At 36.3% G+C, this 25,768-nt stretch overlaps 1 protein-coding gene and 1 pseudogene across 13 annotated transcripts in view; one reads left to right on the top strand and one right to left on the bottom strand.

Annotated features, from left to right (window-relative positions):
• The window catches only part of BBS9 (Bardet-Biedl syndrome 9), a 448,679-nt gene that overhangs the window by 188,724 nt on the left and 234,187 nt on the right, over nucleotides 1-25,768 (bottom strand). For 12 of the 13 annotated variants that reach the window (XM_045052584.1, XM_045052588.1, XM_019825680.3 and 9 more), the window contains 2 exons: nucleotides 19,747-19,919; nucleotides 15,859-16,011 (listed from right to left, as the gene is read on the bottom strand). In XM_045052584.1, the coding sequence (XP_044908519.1) occupies nucleotides 15,859-16,011; nucleotides 19,747-19,919 (326 nt within the window). Of the gene's footprint in view, nucleotides 1-5,091; nucleotides 9,453-15,858; nucleotides 16,012-19,746; nucleotides 19,920-25,768 lie in introns of those variants that run through there. The other variant, XM_045052590.1, reaches the window with a different exon arrangement.
• Nucleotides 1,266-2,688, top strand: LOC102900680 (annotated as a pseudogene).

The following is a 25,768-nucleotide window of genomic DNA, read 5'->3' as shown; positions in this document are numbered from 1 at the left end:
AATCGAAACACTTGTACACTTTGCTCAGATGTAAATGGTACAGTCATTATGGAAAACAGCATGGAAGTTCCTCAAAAGATTTAAAATAAAACTCCAATATGATCCAGTAATCCTACTTTTAAGTACCCAAAAGAATTTAAATCATGATTTCAAAGAGATACCTGCACTCCTATATTCATTGCAGCATTATTCACAATAGCCAAGATGTGGAAATAATCTAAATGTCTGTGAACAGAAGAATGGATAAAGAAAATGTGGTATATGTATATACAATGTAGTATTATTCAGCCATAAAAAAAGAAGGAAATTCTGCCATTTGCAACAACATGGATGAACTTTGAGGAAATTATGCTAAGTAAGCTAATCACAGAAGGACAAGTACTACATGATTCCACTTATATGAGATATCTAAAGTAATCAAACTCATAGAAGCAGAAAGTAGAATGGTGGTTGCCAAGGGTAGAAGCAGGATAGGGTAGAATGGGAAGGTCCTGTGCAGTGTGTAAAGAGTTTCAGTCATGCAAAATGAAAAAAATTCTATAGATATGCCATATAACAAGGTGCATACTGTCAACAAAACTAAACTGTATGCTTAAAAATTTGTTAATAGAGTTATTACATGGGTTTTTCAACAAAATAAAAAAAAGTAGACAGATAAATAAAGTGGAAGATGAGAGAATAGAGAAAATAAAAAGTAGACAGGTTCTGATGAGACTAGTGTGCAAAGGGAGAAAAGAAAAAATGGGTTACATCTAGAAGAGAAACACAAAGAAAAGTTGCAGGAAGCAGGTCTGTATCAGGATAAACCAGCATGTTTATAGGCTACAGGAAAGGAACAGAGAGAGGGAGAGATCAAACATGTAACTCCCAGGATAAATGACAAGTAAGTTATTTTTCCAGAAACTAGTGGAAGTTCAAAAGGATCAAGTGAAGGACCAATCTCAAAGAAGAGGAAAGAACCCTCATACACTACTGATGGGAATATAAAATGATACAACACTGAGGAAAAAGTATGTCATAAGAAGTTAAGCATAAATTTACCATATGACCCTGCAGTTCTACTCCCAGTAAGCTACCAAGAGAAAATAAAACATATGTCCGCATAAAGACGTGCAATAAATGTTCATAGCGGCATTATTCATTTATTGGTCAAAACTGAAAACAATCCACATATCTACTAATTGATAAAAACAAATGTGGTGTATCCACACAATGAAATACTATTCAGCAATAAAAAGGAAAAAACTCCTGACATGTTCTACAACATGGATGAACCTCAACAGTATTTAATGTTCGGTAAAAGAACTCAGATCCAAAAGACTACTTATTGTATGATTCTAATTATATTAAATATCCAGAAAAGGCCAATGTAAAAAGACAAAAATTAGACTAGTAGTTTCTTGGTGTTAGGGGTAGATTAAGTGTAAGTGGGAACAGGGGAGCTTTGGGGGATAATGGTAATGTTCTAAAACTAGAATGGAGCAATGTTTGCACAACTCTATAAACACATTAAAATTCATTATATGGTACATTTCCAATGGGTGAATTCTGCAGTATGCAAATTATACACCAACAAAGTGTTGTGTTTTTGTTAAGAGAATAGGTTAACTTGACTGGCATGAATATTTTTTCAGAAGTGGAAGTTAAGATTAGAAGGACCTGGTTTCAACTCTTCAGAGATCTTTGAATGCCAGAGTGAGAAGTCTCAACCAGACAGACAAAGGAGATACTCTGAAGGTCTCAGAATGGGATAGGACAAAAACAAAATAAAAAATACAGATAATTACATTTGGAAGATTCATTTTATGTAATGTGTCAGATAAGAAGTTGATACATTAGATCATAAAGAACAGGACCTATAGCTTTCTTGAGTCCATGGCCTCACTAGCCAAGAGCTGATTCTCTTACATACCTTTACTTTGAATCACAAAGGTGGGATAAAAGACAAAAGGAGATGGCCCATGAAAAGTTATCACTTTCATGGGAAAAAAAACATCTCTAAGAATGGCCTCTGAGGCCATCATTCCAACTGGGGAATCAACTGACCAAGCATATTAAGTGCTGGATAGAAGCTAATAATACATAGGGGCAGAAGGAGGCAGAGAATCAGTATTTGGATGGGAGGGGTGGTTGGATTTCCCTGAATCTAATATCTTGCTATAAGAGATTTAGATATTATATAAAAGGAAACTTAAAAATAATAATAATATAGGGTGGTCCATCAGGGAAAATAGTGAAGATAAATATCTGCTGATTTTACTGTACAACATTCTACTAATGATCCCCAGGTACAGTGACAATATATTTGAATCCATTTAAAGTCTAATGTTCCTTCTGCCAAGGAAGCCACAGAGGAGCAGCAGCCATTGCTCTGTGCTACCCTAACACCATGGGTCTCAAAAAGGGCCACAAGGTGACCAAGAACAAGAACAAGCTGAGGCACAGCCACCACCGTGGGCACCTCACCAAGCACATCAAGTACATGCAGGACATGATCCGAGAGGTGTGCAGCTTCGCCCCATAGGACTTAGCGTCCGAGCCACAGAGCTGCTCAAGGTCTCTAAGGTCAAGCTCACCCTCAAGTTCCTCAAGAAAAGGGCAAGGACACACAACAGTACCCAGAGGAAGGGAGAGGAGCTGAGCAACATCCTGGCAGCCATGAAAAAAGCAGCAGCCAAGAAGGACTGAACCCCTCCCCTCTGTATTTAAAGGCCTTTTTGGAACTTGAAAACATAAAGTCCAATGTTGAAAATTCATTTCTTTAAATTAAATCACTTTTACCTAATACTGCCTTGTTCCTGAATATACAGCTAAGTCTCACAAAAGTATCTTTTTAGGGGCACCTGGATGGCACAGTCGGTTAAGCCTCTGATTCGATCTGGGCTCAGGTGATGATCTCAAGGTTCGTGAGTCCAAGCCCCACATCGGGCTCTGCGCTGATGGTGCATAGCCTGCTTGGGATTCTGTCTCTCCTTCCTTCTCTCTGCCCCTCCCACTCTTGTTCCCTCTCTCTTTCTCTTTCTCTCTCTCTCTCAAAATAAGTAAATAAACTTAAAAATTTTTAAAATATCTTTTTAATTATATATCATCTCAATTTATCTTTGGTTACTTTTGGTACTTTCAAACAACCCTGAGGGCACTATTAGCCTTCTGTATATTAATATACAGGGAAAGATATATCAGTACTGATATAACTACTTAACTGTTCATAGATAATCCTATAAAGACCATATATCTTCTCCTTTTGTTAAGTAATAAAAAATAATCTCTCTGGCTTTTTTCCTTTACTGAAAAAAAGAGAGAAAGTGGGGCAAGAGAAGGAAAGTAAAGAGGAGGGATGTGAGGATGATGATTATTGTTAATTCACAATTCAAACCATTCAGAACTCCATTTACAGAAAACTAATACAAAAGGAATAATTGTGCTAGATGGGATGCAACAGGAAGATAGATAACATAAATGAAAGAAAACTCATAAAATTACAGATAGAGGCCAGTTATATATTCCTCTCATCACTGACACAAAAAGATAAGATTTCATTTCCTTGTAGTGGGTTCATTAATAGTTTTATTGTAATATTAGAAATATCTTGTTTCTGAGTGTATCTCAAAGGACTAATTTTTTTTTAAGATCAAACAACAAATAGAAATTTTAGCAAAAGTACCCCTGATTACTGTTGGTTCAGACTATTATATATCAGACAGGTGATCAAATTTCTGAATCTGAAAAATTTGCCAAAATAAAATATTAATATTGAATTTGCAGTCTAAGTAGGTATTCAAACTAACTCTAGCAAGCAGAAAGTGCAAATGCTGATTAAAGAACACACAGATAAAGAAGTATGCACTCGGTTTATAAAAAACACATATCCCCCAGGGAAGTAAAGCATACCAGATGGATATTAAAAGTAGAATGTTTTCATATACTAATAGGTCTGTTTTCCCCTTGATTTATGTACAACCCCCATTAATGTCAATTAGTGTTATATACGTAAATCCAGGGAAGCATAAATCCAATGTCATAATACTACTCTGCACCTATATATCTTGTTTGAAAACTAATTCAGTTTCAAAAAGTTGTGTTACTTAGATCACTATCATTAGCGTCCACCAAACAAATGCTGACTGGCCAAAACACACCCTAGGCTGGCACTAAACGACTGTGAAGGCCCATTTGTTTCCAAAATTCTGACTGATGCCCTAACCATTATGCAAATACAATAAATATTTATTAAAAATTTTACTAGAAGATAAGCACCATGCTGGATGCTGCTCAGACAGGTTCTCAGGGATCGAAAGATGAAAGGGGAGGAGCCAAGTGGCCGGCCCCAAATCAAAGAACCAGAAAGAGCTGAAACTAGGACCCAAGTCTCTGCACACAAAATTTGATGCTTTTTTTTTCAACAATGCCTAAAGGCATGGTTTATGTGCACAAATGTTCCTGATAGTCCCCTAACCATCTAAGAGTACTTCCCACTACTGATATTCACATCTAGTGAGTGAAAACAATTGCATTTTAATAGTCTTATCATGAACTAGGATTTAAAAGGATTAAAGGAAAGAGAAAACATAACAAAAGAGACATTATAAGAAACAACATAAAATAATGAGTTGAAAATTATCTAGCTAGAATTGTAGTGTCTCCTAAGGTAGCCACTGACCACATATAGCTATTCGGAGCTTGAAATGTGCTCCAAATAAATCGTGCACTGAAGATTTACTATGAAAAAAATATAAAATATCTCAATAATTTGGTTTGACTACATGTTGAAATAATATTTTAGATATATAGGGTTAAATAAAACACATTATCAAGATTAATTTCACTTGTAGGGGCACCTGGGGGGCTCAGTCAGTTAAGTGTCGATTTTAGCTCAGGTCATGAGTTCGTGAGTTTGAGCCCCACTTCGGGCTCTGTGCTGACAGCTCAGAGATTGGAGCCTGCTTTGGATTCTGTGTCTCCCCTTCTCTCTGATCTTCCCCCATTCTCTCTCTCTCTCTCTCTCTCTCTCTCTCTCTCTCAAAAATAAATAAACACTTTTTTTTAATTTTTAAAAAAGGATTAATTTCACTTGTTTCATCTGACTTTTTCAAATGTGGCTACAAGAAAACTTAAAATTACATACATGGCTTGTATTGGTGACTTGAATTACATTTTTGTCCGAGTAGATCTTATAGCCACACACATATACTGAATACATCAGTGATAAACTTATAACAAACACACTTCGGAGATTACATTCTCGATTGCACTCTGACCTACATTAAGAAAAATTTACATAGTTTTAGAAGAGCTTTGTACACTTCGCTACTTTCACTGAGGGGCTAGTGAGGGCAGAGTCAGAATAAGACACTCCTCATCCTTATTCATATATTCATTCAAGCATACCATTCAGTTATCTAATTGCTCCCTTTTGACTGAATAGAAATAAACTAACTCATGTATGGAACAATAATCCGAAGTTCTAAGCATTCAGAGAATAGGGAAATAAGTGTATAGGGTATATAGGGGGGAGAGAAAATATTTCCTTCAGAAAAATACCAATGAAGACCAGGAGCTTGTGATCACATCTCATTTTTTAAAAAGCTATTATTTTTAAAAATTGTGGTAAAATACAAGGAATGTACATAAAATGTATCATCCTTTTTTAGGTATATAGTTCAATAGTATTAAGAACATTCACATATTGTGAAAAATTATTTTCATGCTTATCAAATTGTCATAATATTAAGGAAAATTGCTTAAGAATTTAAAATCATCTAAAACAAATGCACATCATTTTCAATATTTTACATCCCTTCTAAATCTTTGCACACTCACCTACTATAGATACATCTATTTCATTATTTGAAGGTTACTACATACTAATCTGCTTTTTTCAATTATTTGAAATGTTTCTATTATTCTAGTTTTTTAAATAATGAAATGAAATAATGATATGAAATGAGATCATATCAAATGGTAGCACTAAAATAAACCCAATAATTTTCTAGCCATGAAAAGCTGGTTTATAGTGATTAATGTTACAAATGACCAATGTGTAGGATATATTTTTTTCCTTCGTGAACTATTTTCTTAGGTAAATAGCCAACAGTAGCATTATGGGGTAAAAACATACAAAGTCCATTTTTTAACTTACCACTTCCATTTACCCCCAAACATATGGCTATAAATTTCTGTGTCCCTTTCTCACTTGTTTACTCTATCTCCTTCATAAGAGAAAGAACTTCTTCTTAGCTCTTAAGTAGTTAGAAAAAAAAAACAAATGCAGCAACATCACCATATCCCTGATACTTCCTTCTCAATCTATCAGTGTATTGTTTTTACTTGCCAGTGGCAAGGAGGAAACTAAGCCTGAACGTTTCATCACATACTCCTTTGTGTTATCAGCCAAAATCACACTCATTTAAAAAGTCATGGACCAAAAAACTCTTACACTTCTGCGTGACTTAAAATGATTTTTAACATCAATACCATACAAATAAACAAAGTGGAAGGAAGTTGTAAGTACAGAAAAAGTAACAAATAGCAAACTCCAAACCACAGGCTCTCTGTTTAAAATTATGCCTAATACAACCTCTGTTTTGCAGAAGAGAAAAATCAGCCAAGTGCCTTTCTAGAACACTAATGACTATCAGTCATTACATCACACATATGTCATCTGACACAAACTTTTAGATTAGTAAACATTTTTCCTCTGCTACAACAGAGGGTTAGTGTTCAAGTGGGAGGGGGAGAAAACCAGTACACATAAAAGCAACAAAACACAAGCCAAACCGTAGGGCAAGTCTAAATCTCCTCGATTTCATTTCAACCAATCAGTCCTGCTTTGACTAACAAATGTACATGAAATTTTTATAACATGAAAGAGAACTTATTTTCCAAAGGTTTTCTGCAAAAGGCAATAATCATTAGAATTTGATAGCAAAGAAATCTAATTTCAGTATAAGTTAATAAATTAACAAAGCTACCTCTTCCTCTGATACTGAAGTTTCAGATGCAATACATACTTTGGGGAACTCTCCAGAAGACTTTGCTCCCTTTCTGATAGGTTTATACCCAATGGATATTGGATGATCGTGAATATACACTGATATACAATATGAATATGTGCAAATAATTTGCATGAATCTCCTTTTTCTTCGATCTCACTGTGGTTTTGCAAAACAAAAATCTAGGATGTCTACGTCCCACATGAAAATGATTAAACATGTCACATGACATACTAGAGCATGGACTTTGGAATAGATGGCTTAATATCTGTGTAACACTGAGCAAGTTGCTTAATCCTGCTTGGAGTCTCAAGCTCTTTATCCATAATTTGGGATCCCTTCTTGGAAACAATAATGCCACCTTCACAATATGACTGTGATTATTAAATGAAGTAATAAATGAAATTTACCTCAGTCTCAACAGATGCTCAGTAAACATGAATTCCCCTTCCTTCCCTTACTTCTTTTCTTAGGTCCTCCAAAAATATATTCAGATTGACAGGCAGTATTCTGATTGTACAAATGAGGAAATCTAGATTTCTAACAGCTCACAAAAAGAAATTCTTGACATGGTTACTTTCTTTCAACATTGTACCTTTAGAGCCAGAAGAAAAAGAGAAATCTTTTTCAAAAAGCGAGACTTTTTTTTCCAAATTCTAGAATAAATTATTGAAATTGTAGTGGGCAACTGGAAAGTCCTCACTCACTGGAGGATGTAAGGATCACAAGATGCTTTTCTCAGAGTGACAGCCCCAGTCTCCTCTCCTTGCTTCAGCCATAGGCTGACCTCAGGAAAGAGTGCCGGGTAGATGCCCTCAATGGAGTGTGATATGATGGAAGGTAGATACTATGTAGGAAAGGTAAGAGTAAAATGCTTATGTGGAGATGTAGGTTGTGGGGTTCCTATCCAATCAAAAATACAGGATAAAGAAACGACTTCCAGTTGAAAAGAGAAGAAAAGGGGTTTGGCCGACCCCTTTGTGCACCAAAACTCATTGATGGCACATCTTGGAGCCAGTAACTGCTGGAAGTCTAAAAAGAGGCTGGTACTCACAACATGCCCAGAGACAACTAATTGTCAAATGATACTCGGAAAAGCCTTATCATTCATCATCAGTTAACCAAGATGCCTTTCCCAGAAAGAAACCCTTGAGCTGTATTCCTTTTTCTTCAACTTCAGGGAAACTTACAGTTGGCTTTGGAGTAGTGGTCATAAAGCTGTTTTCTCTTTGAACTCTGTTCTATATTTGAACTCCCAGTTGTCTTACTCTATTCATCAGAAATTAGTATTCTAATAGGGCCAGGACCATATACATTACTTGAGGGGCCCAAAGCAAAAGGAAAATAGAGGGTCTCCTTTTCCAAACAGCATTAATAATTAATTTCAAGATGGTGACCACAGAGCTTTAAACCAAACAAGGGTCGTGTGTGACTGTGCAGGCTGCATGCCCACAAAAAACCCACCCTGGACAGGTGGATTCCACCCCCAAACAATGGACCATAACTAAGCATACAGGCAAGTATTCAGGCAGTCTCCCAAACCTATAAACAGCACAGATGATCTGTTTGCTTTTAACAACTCTTGACAACCTAATTAATTATACATTCTCTTTAGAGTTCATAGACCAAAATTGATTATGAATAAATAATACCATAATGATAATAAAAATTTAGATTTGAAAGTCAAAAGTATAGAAAACCTAAGTCCAAGTGTTATGGAAAGAAAAATAACTGTCTTCAAAAACATTTTGCTAATTTAGTATATGTTAGAAAGAAAAAAAGTAGGATAGATTATAAAAATTCCCACAATTCTCTACTCATCCAGTAAGGAGGGAGAGTCTACTTCCTTACCTCTTTGATCTGGGTTGGACAAAACCTATAGGGAATTAGAGGCATGGCACAGGCACAGACTTGAAGAGGGCTTGTACACTGGGACCTGTAGCCACAATGTGAATAAACCCAGGACAGCCTGCTAGGCCAGAAGAGACATGTGGCACAATGATCCCATAGAACTGTGAGCAAACTGCCAAATATGTGAGTAAGTACATCCCGGACCATCCAGTCTCCAGCTGAGCCACCATCTGATGGACACATGACTGAGCCCAGTCAAGAACAATCAAGCATAGGGCAGATCAACAGAACTGCCCAAATGAACAACAATGAATTACTGTTGTTTTAAGTCACTAAGGTTTAGGGTGGTTTGCTATACAGCAAAATCAATAAATGATACAGGTAGTACTTTAGCTCAGCAGGGGAAGAATGGATTATGTAATAAACGGGCTGAGACAACTCGCTCACCATTTTTGGCAGGGAGATTAGATTCCCACTAAATTGTATAATAAATTCCAGATGGATTTTACAAGTATATATAAAGATTGATAGCATAAAAATGCTACAATAAATTATATGTTGATATTCATGCAGTCTTGGCATGGGAAAGGCTTTCCTAGGCATAGAAACCTAAAGGAAAAAGATGAATAAATTTTACTATGTAAATACTTCTTAAATTTTATATGTCAAAAAAACATTATAAATGAAAATAAAAGACAAATGACAAATTGGTAAAACTTTTTTTATATGTGAAGAGAGATTACAACCCATATACATGTATTTTATGCATGACAAAAGTATGATAAAAGATTGCCACTTCTAATATACACAAAATAACATGGAAAAAGCTGAACTACCTGATACACTATTGAACAGAAAACTTACATATGTAAATCACTAGAAAACAAATACAAGTGGCCAATTAACATTTTAAAAATATTCAACCTCACTAGTTAGCAAAGAAAGATAAACAATAATCAAATTCTCTTTTCAGTTAAAAATGATAAAAATCAAACAATAATACCTAGAAAACAGACATCTTCATATTCTGCTTGTGGAACTATAATTTGATACATTTCTACAGAGCAATACATAAGTGTAAGTACACGTGCAGGTGTGTGTGTGTGTGAAATATTTTTTTATTTTACTTCTAGGAATACATCAGGTGAAACCAGGCATTCAGGAAAGACAGCTACTTGGCTTCATGATCCTGATGCCCCTTCCCTTTTCGTATCCTCTCTGGAACCAAACAACACCTAAAGGAGTATGAGGATGCCCCTGAGGACACAGGATCTTCCTGATTCTTACCTCAGGTCTAGATTTATGAAGTTGCCAGATAGCAGAGTTTCAGAAAGACGAGGTATTATTATAACCTCTTTTGTCTGAAAAATGAATGGTGCCATTTTTGAGATGGCATAACTTATTAGAAAAATAAAAATGATGAACAGTTCCCTAGAGTTGTAGTTAACATTTGTTAACAGCTTATTCTGTACCATGCACTACTCTAAGCAATTTATATGTTTACACATTTCAGTCCTCATAACAACCCCATGAAAGAGCCAGAATTCTACAGGTGGGAAAACTGAGGCTTAGGAATGGTTTTGTTTCCTCTTTGTCTGTTCAAGTAATTGACCTAGAGTCACAGAGACAAAACTGAAACATAAAACAAGCTAATTCTAGACATAGAGTTCTTAATCATTTCACAAGGATACATCAGATATGCCACTTGAAACCCTAGAGCATTTATCAGCATGTATTTAAAAGAAACAATTCTGGATGTCTTCCTGCAACCTTAGAAGCAGTGGCTTTCTCTTATAGACTCTTGTGGACCATAATCAGTCACCTAAACCTCAGGTTAAAGATCAGAGGGCTACTTCATAGGCTCACTGTGCAAGCTAGTGGTTCCTCGACTTTGTGCTAAACACCAAAGGTACAGATCTTATACTGTGTGCCCTGGCCTTACCTACTTTTGTAACTGATAAACTGACTGCTTACATAAATGGATATACTATACAAACTAACTCATATTACACCCAACTCATCAATACTCAATCATTAAAGGACCTTGGTCTTCACTTTCAGTTTGTCCTAAGAATTTTATTAGAAACTACAGCAGTTCCTAGACCACCTAGTACCCATAAGACCCCCAAACTTCCTCTAGTTCTATGTTTCTATATCCTATCCTAGCTACTCAAAGGATGTGGAAAAAAATTGCCTTCCAAGAGGAAGAACTCAACAATTATATAAATAGGACATGAAAAGAATCAAACTTCTCATGTTTCTGGACATACATTAATACTTAAAGAGCCCAATTAATTCTTATGCCACTTAGACTATGATAGGATTCAATCTCAACAATGTCGTACCTGCATAGAGATAGTTCAATGATAATTCTTTCAAAGTTACTTTGGCACACACATACGAAGAAGAAGAAGAAGAAGAAGAAGAAGAAGAAGAAGAAGAAGAAGAAGAAGAGGAGGAGGAGGAGGAGGAGGAGGAGGAGGAGGAGGAGGAGGAGGAGGAGGAAGAAGAAGAAGAAGGAGAAGAAGAAGAAGAAGAAGAAGAAGAAGAAGAAGAAGAGGAGGAGGAGGAGGAGGAGGAGGAGGAGGAGGAGGAGGAGGAGGAGAAAATATTTTCTCAGTCAGGAATTTACAGCTATAAAACCTTCTAAGTTGGGACAGTTTACCTGAATCTTCCAACTAAATTACTTAGGAAGACAGAAGAGAGTTTCCTTTAGTGGCTTTTGGGGATTTTAGAATAAACCATCCCAATGATTCATGAGCCTGAACTCAAAGAACTATCTACCAGTCTGTTCTTTGTAGTGCTTCCCTTATCAAAAACACAGTTTCAGCAATTATCTTAGTGTCAATAAAGAATTCCTTCACAGAGCAAATATTTATCAAGCATCTATAAAGTGGCAAGAAATGTATCATCCTAAAAATATAGTGGTATGAATAATGCAAAAAAAAAAAATAGTTCCTGCCTTCAGAGAGTTTACACACTACTTTTAGGAGGACACTGGCTTCTGCTTCTATTTTCACATGAGCCAGTGATCACCTTTCATTAAATGCTGACAATACAGCATCTTCCAAATACATGATGACAAATGGAATAAAATGTAAATCTTTAACTGGACGGCTCAGAGTGCTTCTCTTACTGACCCTGATCAAACTAAAGTGGCACTAAGATCCACAAAAGGACTAACAAAAAAATTAAATGCTCCCTGCACATGAGAAAACTAGGATTCTATATAGGCAACAGATCTAATTTTAAACTGCCATATTAGGAAAAATTTTTTTAAATTTATTTTTATTTATTTATTTTCAGAGAGAGAGACACTGCAAGCAGGGGAGGGGCAGAGGATCCAAAGCGGGCTCTGTGCTGACAGGATGACAGCAGCGAGCCTGATGTAGGGCTTGAACTCACCAACTGAGTGATCATGACCTGAGCTGAAGTTGGATGCTCAACTGACTGAACCACCCAGGCACTCCAGGAAAACTCTCTAAAAATCTACTGACAGTCATGCTATGGAAAGTAAGATCACATTCTAACATGGCTCATTATTTCATGGGTTTGGCTAATCTGCCAATTAAATCATGCCCCCTATCCAGGCAAAGTATAAAGATAAGAAAAATCCACACTAGGTACGGAAGGTATGTGATAGTGAATTATGTTATATCCCTGTTTGGTCACAGTAGACTTGTCTAAAACGGACTTTTTCTCACTGTTAGGCTCAACATTAAAACTACTATTAAGATCTCTTCTTTAATAAACTGTAGTTTGTCCCTACTACAGAATATCTACATACTACATAACACATAGAGAAGTAGATCTATACATCAATATGGAAAGAGTTCTAATACATACTGTTAAAAGAAAAAGAGAAAAGAGAAGTATACATACAGCATGATGTTATTTATGGATTATTTTAGCCTCACAAAACAGTACTTCATTTCTGAATGTAAAAAAAAAAGAAAGGTCTAGAAAGACACAAAAACATAAAAGTGAATACATTTTTGAGAAGATGATAAAGGGCCATGATAAAGAATTTAGCACTATGTATTATCTTATCCTTCTCTTCAGGAAATTATATTCATGTATTAACTACATGATTAAAAGTTAACTGAAGGGAGTTAAAATAGAGAACAATCAACTTCTCACTATAATTTAATATGAATATATAATAAAATTGAGTAGGAAGTTACATTAAAACTAAGTCAAATTCCTTATAGTATTCATCTTACAAAAGCTTGTTCATTCTCTTTTTTAATCTAAAAATAATTAAATGAATTAATCTAATCTAAAATGAATTAAAACTATAGATTCAAGCAAAAACCCATGGTTTTGATCATTTTGTATACAATATTACAAATCATGGAAAAAAAACCCAACCTTAAGACTAAGCAAAAACAAACAAATAACAACAACAAAAAAAAACAAAACCATAAAAAGCCTAGCACTTTACACATATAAAAGACAAAGTAAGTCTTGCTATATAGAAAACAGGGAAAGTATTAAATCAAGCATCCTCATCAAATTCCTTAAAAAACCCCTCTACCATTGTGTCCACAAAATCAGTATCATTAAAGACAAGAGGCAGCTTATCTTTAGCCCCAAGCACGGCAGGTATGGCCTAAGAATGAGACAGATTAAGTCACCAAAGAGACATGAAGGAAGAGGAGGAAAAAAAGAAAGAAAATGAAAAACAAACCAAAATGAAAAGCATACTTAAGGAAGAAAAGAAGTGTGGAACAGAAAGAGCAGCGTTAGTGCCTACTCACTCAGGAGTCACAGAATGGCTCCAGCACAAAGGAAACTGGCCAGCAAGATTTGTAGAACAATTTACCAAGCATTTCCACGTGTATTACCAATAAAGACTCTTTGTAACAACATGGTATTTACTCCATTTTATGGAAAGAAACTGAAGATATGAAAGGGAAACTGCCAAAAGCCACAGAACTGGGATCTTTGCACTCAAAGCCCAGTGTTCTTTCTAATACCCTACTGCTACTACTGACTGTCCCCTCAAATTGCTTCTAATTTTCACGTAACCATGAACATTTCAAAAAACAACTATTTTATCAATAGTAGTAAGCTATTCTTTCCTCTAACTGAAAAAAATATCTGATTTGTCCTTTCAAGGTCAACAGAATATGGTAAGGGATACAGGAGTGCTGATGCATAGGGGCACATGTACCCCAATGTTTATATCAGCACTCTCAACAACAGCCAAATTATGGAAAGAGCCTAAATGTCCATCAACTGATGAATGCATAAAGAAATTGTGGTTTATATACACAATAGAGTACTACGTGGCAATGAGAAAGAATGAAATCTGGCCTTTTGTATCAACGTGGATGGAACTGGAGAGTGTTATGCTAAGTGAAATAAGTCATACAGAGAAAGACAGATACCATATGTGTTCACTCTTTATGTGGATCCTGAGAAACTTGACAGAAGTCCATGGGGGAGGGAAAGGGGAAGAAAAAAAAAAAAGGTTAGAGAGGGAGGAAGCCAAAACATAAGAGACTCCTAAAAGCTGAGAACAAACTGAGGGTTGATGGGGGGGGGGGGGGGGGGGAGGGGTGATGGGTACTGAGGAGGGCACCTGTTGGGATGAGCACTAGGTGTTGTATGGAAACCAATTTGACAATAAATTATATATAATAAAATTTAAAAAAAACAGAATATAGGAGAAGGCAATGAGGAGATGGTAGTAAAGGGCAACATGAGAGAATTTTGTGGTGACGGAGCTGTTCAATATCTTGAATGTGGTGGTGGATACATGAACCTGTGATAAAACTGTATAGAACTTAAAACACACCTCCCCCCACAAACTAGTACAAGTAAAATTATGGAATTCTGAATAAAATCCATGGATTTTAGAAATGCCAATATTCTGATTGTGATATTATACTGTAGGTTTGTAAAATATTACCACTTCAGGAAAGTGGGTAAAGGATACATGAGACCTATCTGTATTTTTTGTTAAACGGCAAGTAAATATATAACTATCTCAATAAAAAATTCAATTAAAATATCAACAGAATATTCATACTACCAACACTGACTTTGAAACACATTAGTGATATTGTATAGAAACATAAGAAGGTATTTTTAGGGGCGCCTGGGTGGCGCAGTCGGCAAGCGTCCGACTTCAGCCAGGTCACGATCTTGCGGTCCATGAGTTCGAGCCCCGCGTCGGGCTCTGGGCTGATGGCTCAGAGCCTGGAGCCTGTTTCTGATTCTGTGTCTCCCTCTCTCTCTGCCCCTCCCCCGTTCATGTTCTGTCTCTCTCTGTCCCAAAAATAAATAAACGTTGAAAAAAAAAAAAAAAGAAGGTATTTTTAGTCATTCAAAGCTGAATTTGTTATAGTGGAACTGGCAGAGGTCTTACCCGTAAAATTAAAATCTTTTAAATTATGACTTTAACCCAGAGATGATAATTTTGAACAGCTATTGGTGACATAATACTATAAGAATGAGAGTCAGATCACCCTAGCCATGCAAAAGGTAAATCAGATGGAAAAAAAGAATCAGGAAGAAGAAGAAAAAGATCTTTCTGAACTAGAACAAAGAGCTGTTTAAGAATGCCATTTCAAAACATCAACTGACATAATACTGGAAGTGTAAGCCAGTAGGACAATTAATGAACTATGGTGATAATCATGAAATGCACCAAAAATTGTCTAACAATAACACTGAGCATAACAGCTGCTATCTACCAAGCACATACTATGCACCTGGCATCGTGCTGGCTGCTTCACATAAGCGATCAAAAATCTTCATAATAAGTCGGGAAAGTAAAATGTGGAAAATGATGGATCTTATGGAACTTACTCAAGATTACATAGTTTGAAAGTCCCAAAGGTTGACTTTAAACCTAGGGTTTTCTGATTTTAAAGCTTGTGTGCTATCTGTTGCTCCATAGTACACAGAGAAGAAATACCTTTATTGCTATTCTAGTACATGACTCTAGGGTGAAAGAAAAAAATTATATCCAGTAGTGAAAAACTGTAATTGATATCACACTTACCTGCTTATAAGTTCCATCTAGCAAGGTGTCCAGGTGTTGGAGGGGGGCAGGTGTTTTATCTTTGAACCTTGTTAATAGTCGGCGTTGAATGGCCCGAAATTGTACAGCTCTTTCAGATAACAGTTCTTCTAATTTCTCACCATTTATCCGCAACTACAATAAAGAATTTCTTAAATTCAGGTTACATGTGTACAAGAAAACATTTTTAAAGCAAGAATACAGGCAATGGCAATTAAGGTTTGAAAGACAGTAATAACAGAAATTTAAACATATTACAGAGTTAAGAGAATTAAAACTATAATATTTGGTACATGAATAGATAGATACATAGACCATACACAGACAACAGAGTAGGACAGGTCAAGTGGAAACTCAGTAAAGATAACCCAGTATCACTGGGGAAAATACAGATTATTTAATAAATGTCTTGTAATAACTGATTAAATACATGAGAAAAAAGAATAATAATTTCTCTTCTAGTCCTTACAGTAAAATCAGTTGGAATAAGTTTAGACACAATAAAAGAACTAGAAAAATTAGAATTTTTCAATAATCTTGGCATGAAAGAGACCCTTCTAAGTCAAAAGCCAAAAGCCAGGGGCACCTGGGTGGCTCAGTCGGGTAAGGTTTAGGTAATGATCTCACGGTTCGTGGGTTTGAGTCGTGCATCAGGCTCTGTGCTGATAGTGTAGAGCCTGCTTGGGATTCTCTCTCCATCCCTCTCTCTCTGCCCCTCCTCTGCTTTATATCTCTCTCTCAAAATAAATAAATAAACTTAAAAAAATTAAAAACACAAAAAAGCCAAAAGCCAGACACACACATACTCACACCTCTGATAAATTTGTAACTAAAAAAGAAAAAAAGTAATTCTATATAGTTAAAAAAAGAAACATAAGTGACAAGACAGAGAGCAAACTGTAAAAATAATAGCAATAACCACACAGACAAAAAGTCAAGCCCATAATAGCTAGAGAGCATCTAAGAATCAATGAGAAAAAGACCAAAATCCAATACAAAACAGTAAGAAAAAGAGTATCAAGCCAATAGGGAAAAAAAAAAAAGGACAAAATTTATAGAAAAGCTAATACATATAGCTCTCAGACATATACCTTTGATCTACCAAGTCCATTTCTAGGAATTTATCCTAGGGGTATACTTGCAAAACATAATGTACATACAAGTCTATTCATTATAGAATTATCTATTATAGTATTATAGTAAGATATTAATAATAATCAAAATACTCATCAACAGGGGGACAGGTTAAATAATAAAGACTACTTTGCAGGACTACTAAGTACTGATATGCAATGTTATACAAAGATACAGTGACTGAAACAAAGCAAAAAATATAGAATAGTATTATAATTTGTTACCATTCATGAATTTTTACAAAAGAAATCTGTACATTAACATAGTTGAGACTGCATAGAATAGTTCTAAAAAGATAAACAAGAAACTGAACACCAAAAGTTTCTTCCAAAGAGACTGAGTAGCAGGAGGAGGAGAATCAGAAATAGACTCTTTTTACTGTGACTCTTCTTATAACCCCTGAGTTTAATATTATTAAAATAAAAGAAAGCTAATCAGGGTCATAGGGTAGAAGAAACACTCCATGAAATCATATTATGTGAACTGCTAATTCCACTTTACAAAACAGTCAAAAACTAGTCCTGAAATAAACAGCATTTTCAAAGTGTTCAGAAATCAAGCTTTTACAGTATACATTTCTCATATCCAACTTCCCTTGCAAGTGTATGTATTCTCCAGACACGTGATTTAAAAAAAAAAAAAAAAAGCCTGAAATTTTATTAATGTCTTTTGATTCCAATTTCAGAAGCACTAAGTAACTAACTAAATCACAGAATATTCTCTTGAAGGGAAAAAAACTTTTCATTACCAAAAGTTAAATGATAATTTTTTAAATAACTGAATTTTTTAAAAAGAGGATTAGCTTATCAATAATTCACTCTTTTAATTGTATAATTTCCAGCTATATTTTATTCATTACATTCATGAAACACAAGAAAAATTATAAAAGACATGAAATTTCAATACTGACACATCAGCCAAGTTATCATTCCACTGAATGTATAACCAAACATCAGTGATTGAATTGTTTTCATATGTCAGAATTAACAAATATTATTGATCCCAAGGCCAACCACTGTTCTAGGTGCTAGAAATTATAGCAATGAATAACACAGACAAAAAATTCCTGCCTTTATGGAGCTTACACTAAGGGACACTTGGATTCCAAAAACTATCTTGATTCAAAGATTAAAATCATATATTTTTTAAAAAAGCAGAGAGCAGGGCCAGAGAGAAAGGAAGTATAATGATAATCCTTTTAAACTGTATAACAAATGGAAGTGCCTGTAGTTCATCATGTTCTCTAAATCCCTCCCCAGAAAGGAAATGCCCCTGATGTGGAATCTCCAGGGGCTTACTAGACAGCAAAGAAGAGGCGAAACTGTGTCAAACTCATACCCATTCAGAATCTAATATTTTCTGTTTTAAATACTACAAATATGTAATTAATAGGGTCTTTTCATAGACCCTTCCATAAACCACTAGATCCCAGTTTTGCACAGTACAGCAAGAATTTTTAAAATATATCTTTAATAAATAAAATAAAATAAATCCTAGAGGACTGCAAAGGATCTCAATCCTTACAATACCTAAATATATTCCTCAAACGGTCAGTTTTGGTGCCGTGATTTGGTCAAAAGTACACTGTCCTATAAAATATTATCAGCATAGGTGAAAGAGAACCCAAGTAAGCTCAATTTATTTGATAATGACAAATGTTATTTGTAATTGGATTCTACGCACTAAAATCTTCCCTGCATTTTCACACTATACTAAAAGAAGTCTTTATAGGTTAAAGTCAGTGTTCTTAGAATGTCTGAGGGACTGAACATTAAGTAGAATGAATGTTCATGTGACTGACAAGTTACATGACATATTCTTTCTCTCTATCACACACACAGTCACACATCATAGTTTATAAACTGAAGTGCAAAAACCTATTGATTACTTAAAAAGTAGTTACTCTAGAGAACCAATGCTTCCATAAATAATGCTCAAAATACTTTTGAAATCCCCTCTTTGTAATCACCTACAGAGCCTATTTATGGGCACATAAGTATTTGAACCTGGTGATTTTTTTTTTTTATCACATGAGATTTTTAAAACAATTTCATTATCTAATTCATTCACAAGACATGACTCTTGGCTATTTCCAAATATCAAATCAGTCTTCAAAGGATGAAGATTTTATACCATCATGATACTCAAAACAATCTAATGCAGGCTCTGAAGGTACTTCCAAAGAAGAAATGCAAAAATATTCTGGCTACAAAGTCACTGTCAGATCTCATTTGTTTAAACATTTAATCATTCAGCATTTGCTAAGTGCCCATTGTGCCAGATACTGAAGAATATTTTATGTGGTTAACCTTCATTCAGATGCAGAAATTCTGGTGTGCTTGTTAAAAGGAAAAGGAAAAATCACTTTACTTTATAATCACACCTCATTTATGGCCTGCTAGAATTAGTTAGCCAAATGGCTGCCGATAAGCTCAAATAGTTTTAACACTGGGTTATTGGGGTCAAAGGTTAAGTCTCCATGTGGGAAAATTAAATCTGCTTGTTCTGAAGCCAGACCACATGCTTAGCTCTGGGCAGGCACTCTGTTAAGGTCTGCAAGTGATCACAAAATGGGCAAGAGGGCAGGAACAGATACACAAAGTCTATCATCCACATAAAATAACTACTTGAAGCACTCAATCTACTAGCATATATACTAGAATTCTTTCCTCTAGCATCTCTTTCTCTTCCATATATTGAAAAATTATAGACAATATGAGTTATGATCATACATACCTCAAAATGATGATCAATCAACTCAAAATATTCTTGAAGGGGCATACTTCCAGAAAAAGAACATGCAAAATCTTTGATTCCCTGTTTTTCAAAATATTCTTGAAGGCGGATAATAAGTTCATTTGTTATGAGCCAAAGATCTTCAAACTGTTCACTCTGAATGCGGTATCGTTCTAAGAGAGAAAAAATGCTTATTAACACATAATTACTAGTTGAAACTACATGATTATCACTAACTCTGACATGAATACCCAAATAAAAAGGAAAAGACTGGGGGGGGGGGGGGGGCTATAGATAGGATTTCTACTGCTTTATTGCAGTTTTCTACATCAACCACATAACATTTAATTTAAGTCCAAAGGTATGTGGTCACAGTGACAAAGTGTAGAGTATGGTCCTTTTCCCTATGTTTCTTATAGGTTTCAATAACAACACCCAAATTAGGGTCCTTCTTTAAAAAAAAAAAGGAAGAAAATAAGAAAGCTTTGTTTACAAGGTAAGAAAAAAAAAGCCATTGCAAACGTATAATCTGGTATTTATTAATTTGTTTCAGAATATTGTTGTGAAATAAAACTTATTATGCAGAAAGTCCCACATCCTGGACATTGTAGTCAGCTAAATCACCGTAATCATGATCAAAGTTTTCTACTTTTCTAATATTTCTTTTATTTATATTTGTAATCAGTCCCTTCCCTAAATGTAAATCTTGTTTGCCTCCATTCGCTGAAACCTCAGCTCAAAAACAGTCAAATTCTTGTCCATCCCCCACCCTAATTTGACAATGATGACAGTGATAACAGTGGTGGCAGTAACTACATCTATGATCAGAGCAACTGTTATTTGTTGAGCACCAACTATGAACCAAGCACTGTGATTACAACAACCCCGTTTTTAAAAAAAGGAAAACTAGGCACAGAGAACTTCAGAGACAGGTCACAAAGCATACTAAACGTCAGAGCTAGAATTCATGATATACTGCATATTCTTTTTCCCCACCTGTCTAAATCTTACCTATTCTTCAGGACCTGGCTTCAATCCTACCTACCCCAAGAAATCTTTATTTCTCTAGCACTCAAAGCAGCCTAATATGTGTTAGGCACTGTATTCAGCACTCTGCATTCAAAACTCAACACCCTTATGGGGGAAATCTTGTTATCCCCATTTTACAGAAGAGTTTAAATAATCTGCAAGACCATCTAGCCACATAGTAACAGGCAAGAATTAGAACTCTAGCTATTAATCCAAAGATTAGCTATTAATCTTAACCACCTCACAATATTGTACCTCTTTAAATTCATATATACACTTAGTCTACAGTTCACCATGCACTTAACCACATACAACTATGCATTTTTTAATTAACATTTATTTTATTTTTTTAATTTTTTTTTATTTATTTATTTTTGAGACAGAGAGAGACAGAGCATGAATGGGGGAGGGTCTGAAAGAGAGGGAGACACAGAACCTGAAGCAGACTCCAGGCTCTGAGCTGTCAGCACAGAGCCCGACGCAGGGCCCCAACTCACAGACCATGAAATCATGACCTGAGCCGAAGTCAGACGCTTAACCGATTGAGCCACCCAGGCGCCCCTATTAACATTTATTTTAGAACAGTTTTAGATTTACAGAAAAATTATGAAGATAATAGAGTTCCCACACACCCTTCACCCAGTTTCCTCAATTATTAATATCTTACATTATTCTGATACATACTTATGTATGATTATGATTAATGATGAATACAATACACTGTAATTATTAACTAAAATTAATGGATTACAAAAAGTTACATGGATTACACCAATTGGTTTTCAAGGTTGAATCAACATTGCATACCTGGAATAAATCCAATTTGATCATGGCATATACTTTTTCTTACTCCTATTTAACTCTCCAGATGATTATGTTCCATTTCTCCAAGAGATTATACACTTTTTGAGATCTAGAACCAATTCCTCTATTCTATTTAATTCACCAGTTATTGAGCATCTATTATGTACAATCACATAGAAAGAAATGTTGGGAGTACAAGGAGGAATTCAGTCTCCTTCTTTAAGGAGACTAAGATATTACTAAGTTAGCATGACATGTAGACATATGAAATATTTGTTATATTCCCCATGGTCCTTGACAAATTCTATGAATATATGACACCTTTAACTTGGTTATTAGGACTTCAATTTGTCATCCTCCACCAGAATCCAAAAATATATCTCCTCTCATTCTCCTAGTCATCTCTCTTTCAATATATTCAACATGAGGAATAAAATACACTGGGTATGCCTGCCATAGTGCATGGCAAACACCCCGATGTTCTCTGCTACCATATCATTTCCTCTGGAGCGTCCTTCTGCCCTACTTTCACCCTAGTCTTATTCTGAAGTCTGATTTCTGCCTATGGTGCTAATCAGTTGGTTTCATTTCTCCCCATCAAAGATAATAGGGCCATGGTCAGATAAAACAGCTTTTACCTTTCTTTGCAAGTGTCACTGAATGCTCAATGCTCTAAGAATGGAGAGAGCACAACTGTGATGGCGTGGGAGTAAAGCGGTAAAAGGAAGAATGATGATAACAACATACAATATTATAATTCTCTAAATCTACGGTCCTATCCAAGGTAAGCTTGGGACCCAACATATTGAACCCAGACTGGTATTTATTCACTCTTGCATTCATTTATATAACTCAATGCAAGATGCTGGGGATAAAACCCTGGATAAAGCAAGAGCCTCTGCCCTTAAGGAGTTCACTGCAGACCTGGAAAGATGGGTGTTATTGGGGAAGAGTAAACACTGTTTTTACCATTCCAATTCAGGGATACCCCATGCAGGCTGATGTTGCCACAAAAGTGCCAGGACTTCCCCGCAAGTGATATGTTACTATTTCCAAGCATGTGAGAGCCTATCACATAGCAGAGGAATTAGACAATAGCAAGGGAGCGGCAAAGGGCAGAGAGCACAATAAGTATTGTGTAATAATTACAGATATTCATAGAATTAGCTGCCTCAGGAAACAGGGAACTACCTCACTCCAATGGAAGTGTTTAAGGATCCAAGCTCCCTGGTGTTTGGTATAGAACACAATGGGGAAGAAACACAGGTCATCTTCTCATGTACAGATCTGTCTATCTCTTCATCTGTCTTGGGACAGATATTTGGCACCAGCTCAGTGCTGCCTCCAGGTCCTGGCCATTTGTCCCTCCTAGGCAGACGTTTCACATCTGGCTCCAGGCCAACGCCCCAGGCTTCCCAGAGGAAGAAGCTGAACTGGGCCAGCTGCATCTCCTTTTACAGCTTTATGATCTCCCAAAACATTCGCTTCAGATTCTTCTGCAACAGATCTTGCTAGACGTGGTAGATGAAGGTGACAAAGTTGCACACTACAGTGATCCAGGCTAAGAAAATGGTGAGATGTAGGTGGGGCTCTCAAAGTGACAGAGCAAGATATGGTACCGGCAGGTGTGTGCACATAAGTCGGCACTGCCCAACTTTACTGTGTCCACTCTTACTGCAGCAGCATCCGTAGAGCCACAGGCTAGACGGTGAGCATTCGCTGTCCTCCAGCTTACAACAGCATCAAGAACTTTTGCATTATAAAGTCCAGGCAAGGGCCCACATCCTCTGGGTATACCCTTCCAAGGAAGGAACAGGGCTTGTCCAGGATAAGTAATTCCCTCCAGGCATAGAATTCTGCAGAAAAGGTCATACCCATCTCCTTGTCCTCTTCGTCCAAGGAAAGGGCATGTCTCACAGTGGGGCACACAGCCTGGCAGAGGGAGCTGCTGGTATTCCTGGCCTTTATGGGGCCCAGGCTTAGTAGGGTTCAGCAGCTGCAGGTGGAGCTCATGCTTGAGATAGGCTGGGTGTGGACGTGATGACTGATGTCTTCAAGGATGTCACCTCCACCTGCAGCATGTCGATCCTGCCCCCTACTTGCTTCAGCAGTTTTTTCTGATGCCACCTACTTCGTGTGAGCTTCTCACACCATCTTGTGGGCTTCCTCAAAGAGGATGGCCATCAGCCACACCTCCAGCTCCTGTTCCTGTGGTTCCCACACCTCCTACCACTGCTCATCGTCCTCATCTTTCAGATTCTGTTCCTTCTGGGTTATGTGAGCTCCTCCTTCAGGAGCTCAGAGCCCTGCCCTTCTTGTAAACCTCCATGGGGATCCTGTAAGAATATCTGCCAATAGTATTAGAGAAAAGCTCCCTCCAGGATTCATAATACTGAACAAGATCTTTACCACTCCCAGATTCTGAGATCCTGAAAGTGAAAAGACACAGTGCCTTAATAGGCTCACTTCAGTAAAATTCATAAAATGGTGCTTGCCACAAAGTAAGGACTCAATAAATGCTACCTACTATCATCACTATCACTATTATTTCCCCCAAAAATATGTAAACTAGAGATTCCATCATAAACCCGATTAGACTCACACAGAACCTACTAACCCAGTAACTTTCAAATAGCAGATGTGAAAAAAAGTGGCTTATATAAAATATATTTTCCTAAGCATAGAATTTGATGTCACTTTAGATAGTTATAAATTTTTTATATAAACAGTACATTGCTAATATTTCAAAGCAAATTTAATTCATTCTGGTTCTAGAAAGATTCTGAAGAGGCTTGCACAAGCACGTAGAAAAACCTGAGGTGCAGCCTGAATGCACCTAAGGAATAAAATTTCTTGTATAGAAAATGAAATAAAACTACAGAAAGAAAGTTATTCAAGTATCATTTTCCAATACAAATGTCACAACTTACGTATCTTAAAAGAGATAAACATAAACAACTGGGATTATTATAACACACGTGAAAGAATTATATACTGGCCCAAGATGTAAAAAATATATATTTCAAGGTACCTGAATGAAGTGAAGGGGCAAACCACAGAGATGTCTGTGGGAAGAGCATTTCAAGACCAGGGAATGGTGAGCATAAAGGCCCCAAGGCAGCAATGTGCTTTCAGGAACCCTGAGAAAGCTATTATGGCTGCAGCTGAGTGAGCAGTTTGTATGCTGTGCTATAACAAGATTATCACACCAGTTTCTGTTAAATTGTCCCTAAAGGTACGGGCAAGAAAAGCTGGAAGCAAGGCATATTCAGGAATGACCAGGCAAGTCTGTCCCCCAAAGTTAGTGTGAAAATTTATCAGAATTTATCACTGGGAAAAACATGGACAGGATTCTTAGCAGTATCCCAATAGTTCAGCTGACCAGGGGCTGGCTGATGGTTGACTGTGCAAGATAAATCCAATTAGCACCTGTCCTAATGCCTCCTAGGAAGTGCCGGGCTCAGTCCACATTCATAGCTTACACTGGGCATGGGTGTTTTATATTAAGGAAAGCAGGGGGGTGTTGTGCTAAGAAAGGCAGCAGTACCCAGAACTCTTCCCCAAAGAGGTAAAGTGTCTGATCTCTGCTGCCTACAATTAGAAATCCTTTCCCCACCCTGGCACACAACAAAATCCCCAATCTGACAAAATGATGTGTGGGCAAGTCTAACATTTCCCTTCTCCTTTTATCAGGATTTGAATTATTGAGGACGACAGTGCAAGACTATCTTTGATTGATAAGCTCAAGGAGATTCAAGGTAATACTATATCTATTCATCCATTGAAAAACCCTTAAGTGCTGAAAAGACAATAAGGAACAACACATACTGCTCCTGGTTCTAATTCTAGTGGTAAGGACAGAAAATAAGTAAATAAGTAAATAACAAATAGTCACAAGAAAGAACAATGGTGCAAATAAAAAGGGTGCCATTATAAAGACAAATGGTTGCTCTTTCTTGAGATACCATGGTCATAGAAAGCCACACTGAGTGACATCAGTGGTAGTACTAAATGTAATAATGATGAAAACAGCAATAGCACCTAAAATTTACCTGGTACTTAGAGTATACCAGGAAATTGCTACATGCTTTTTAGGTATTATTTCATTTGATTCTTACATACTATAATTGTATGTTTTTATTCCCATTTTGTAGATGAAAAAACAAGCTTTGAAATTTTTCCAAAATCA

Source organism: Felis catus, chromosome A2 (genome assembly GCF_018350175.1).
Source record: "Felis catus isolate Fca126 chromosome A2, F.catus_Fca126_mat1.0, whole genome shotgun sequence".
Lineage (NCBI taxonomy): Eukaryota > Metazoa > Chordata > Mammalia > Carnivora > Felidae > Felis > Felis catus.
The sequence above is the reverse complement of the archived record's forward strand: the minus strand, read 5'-3'. Positions and strand labels throughout refer to the sequence as shown.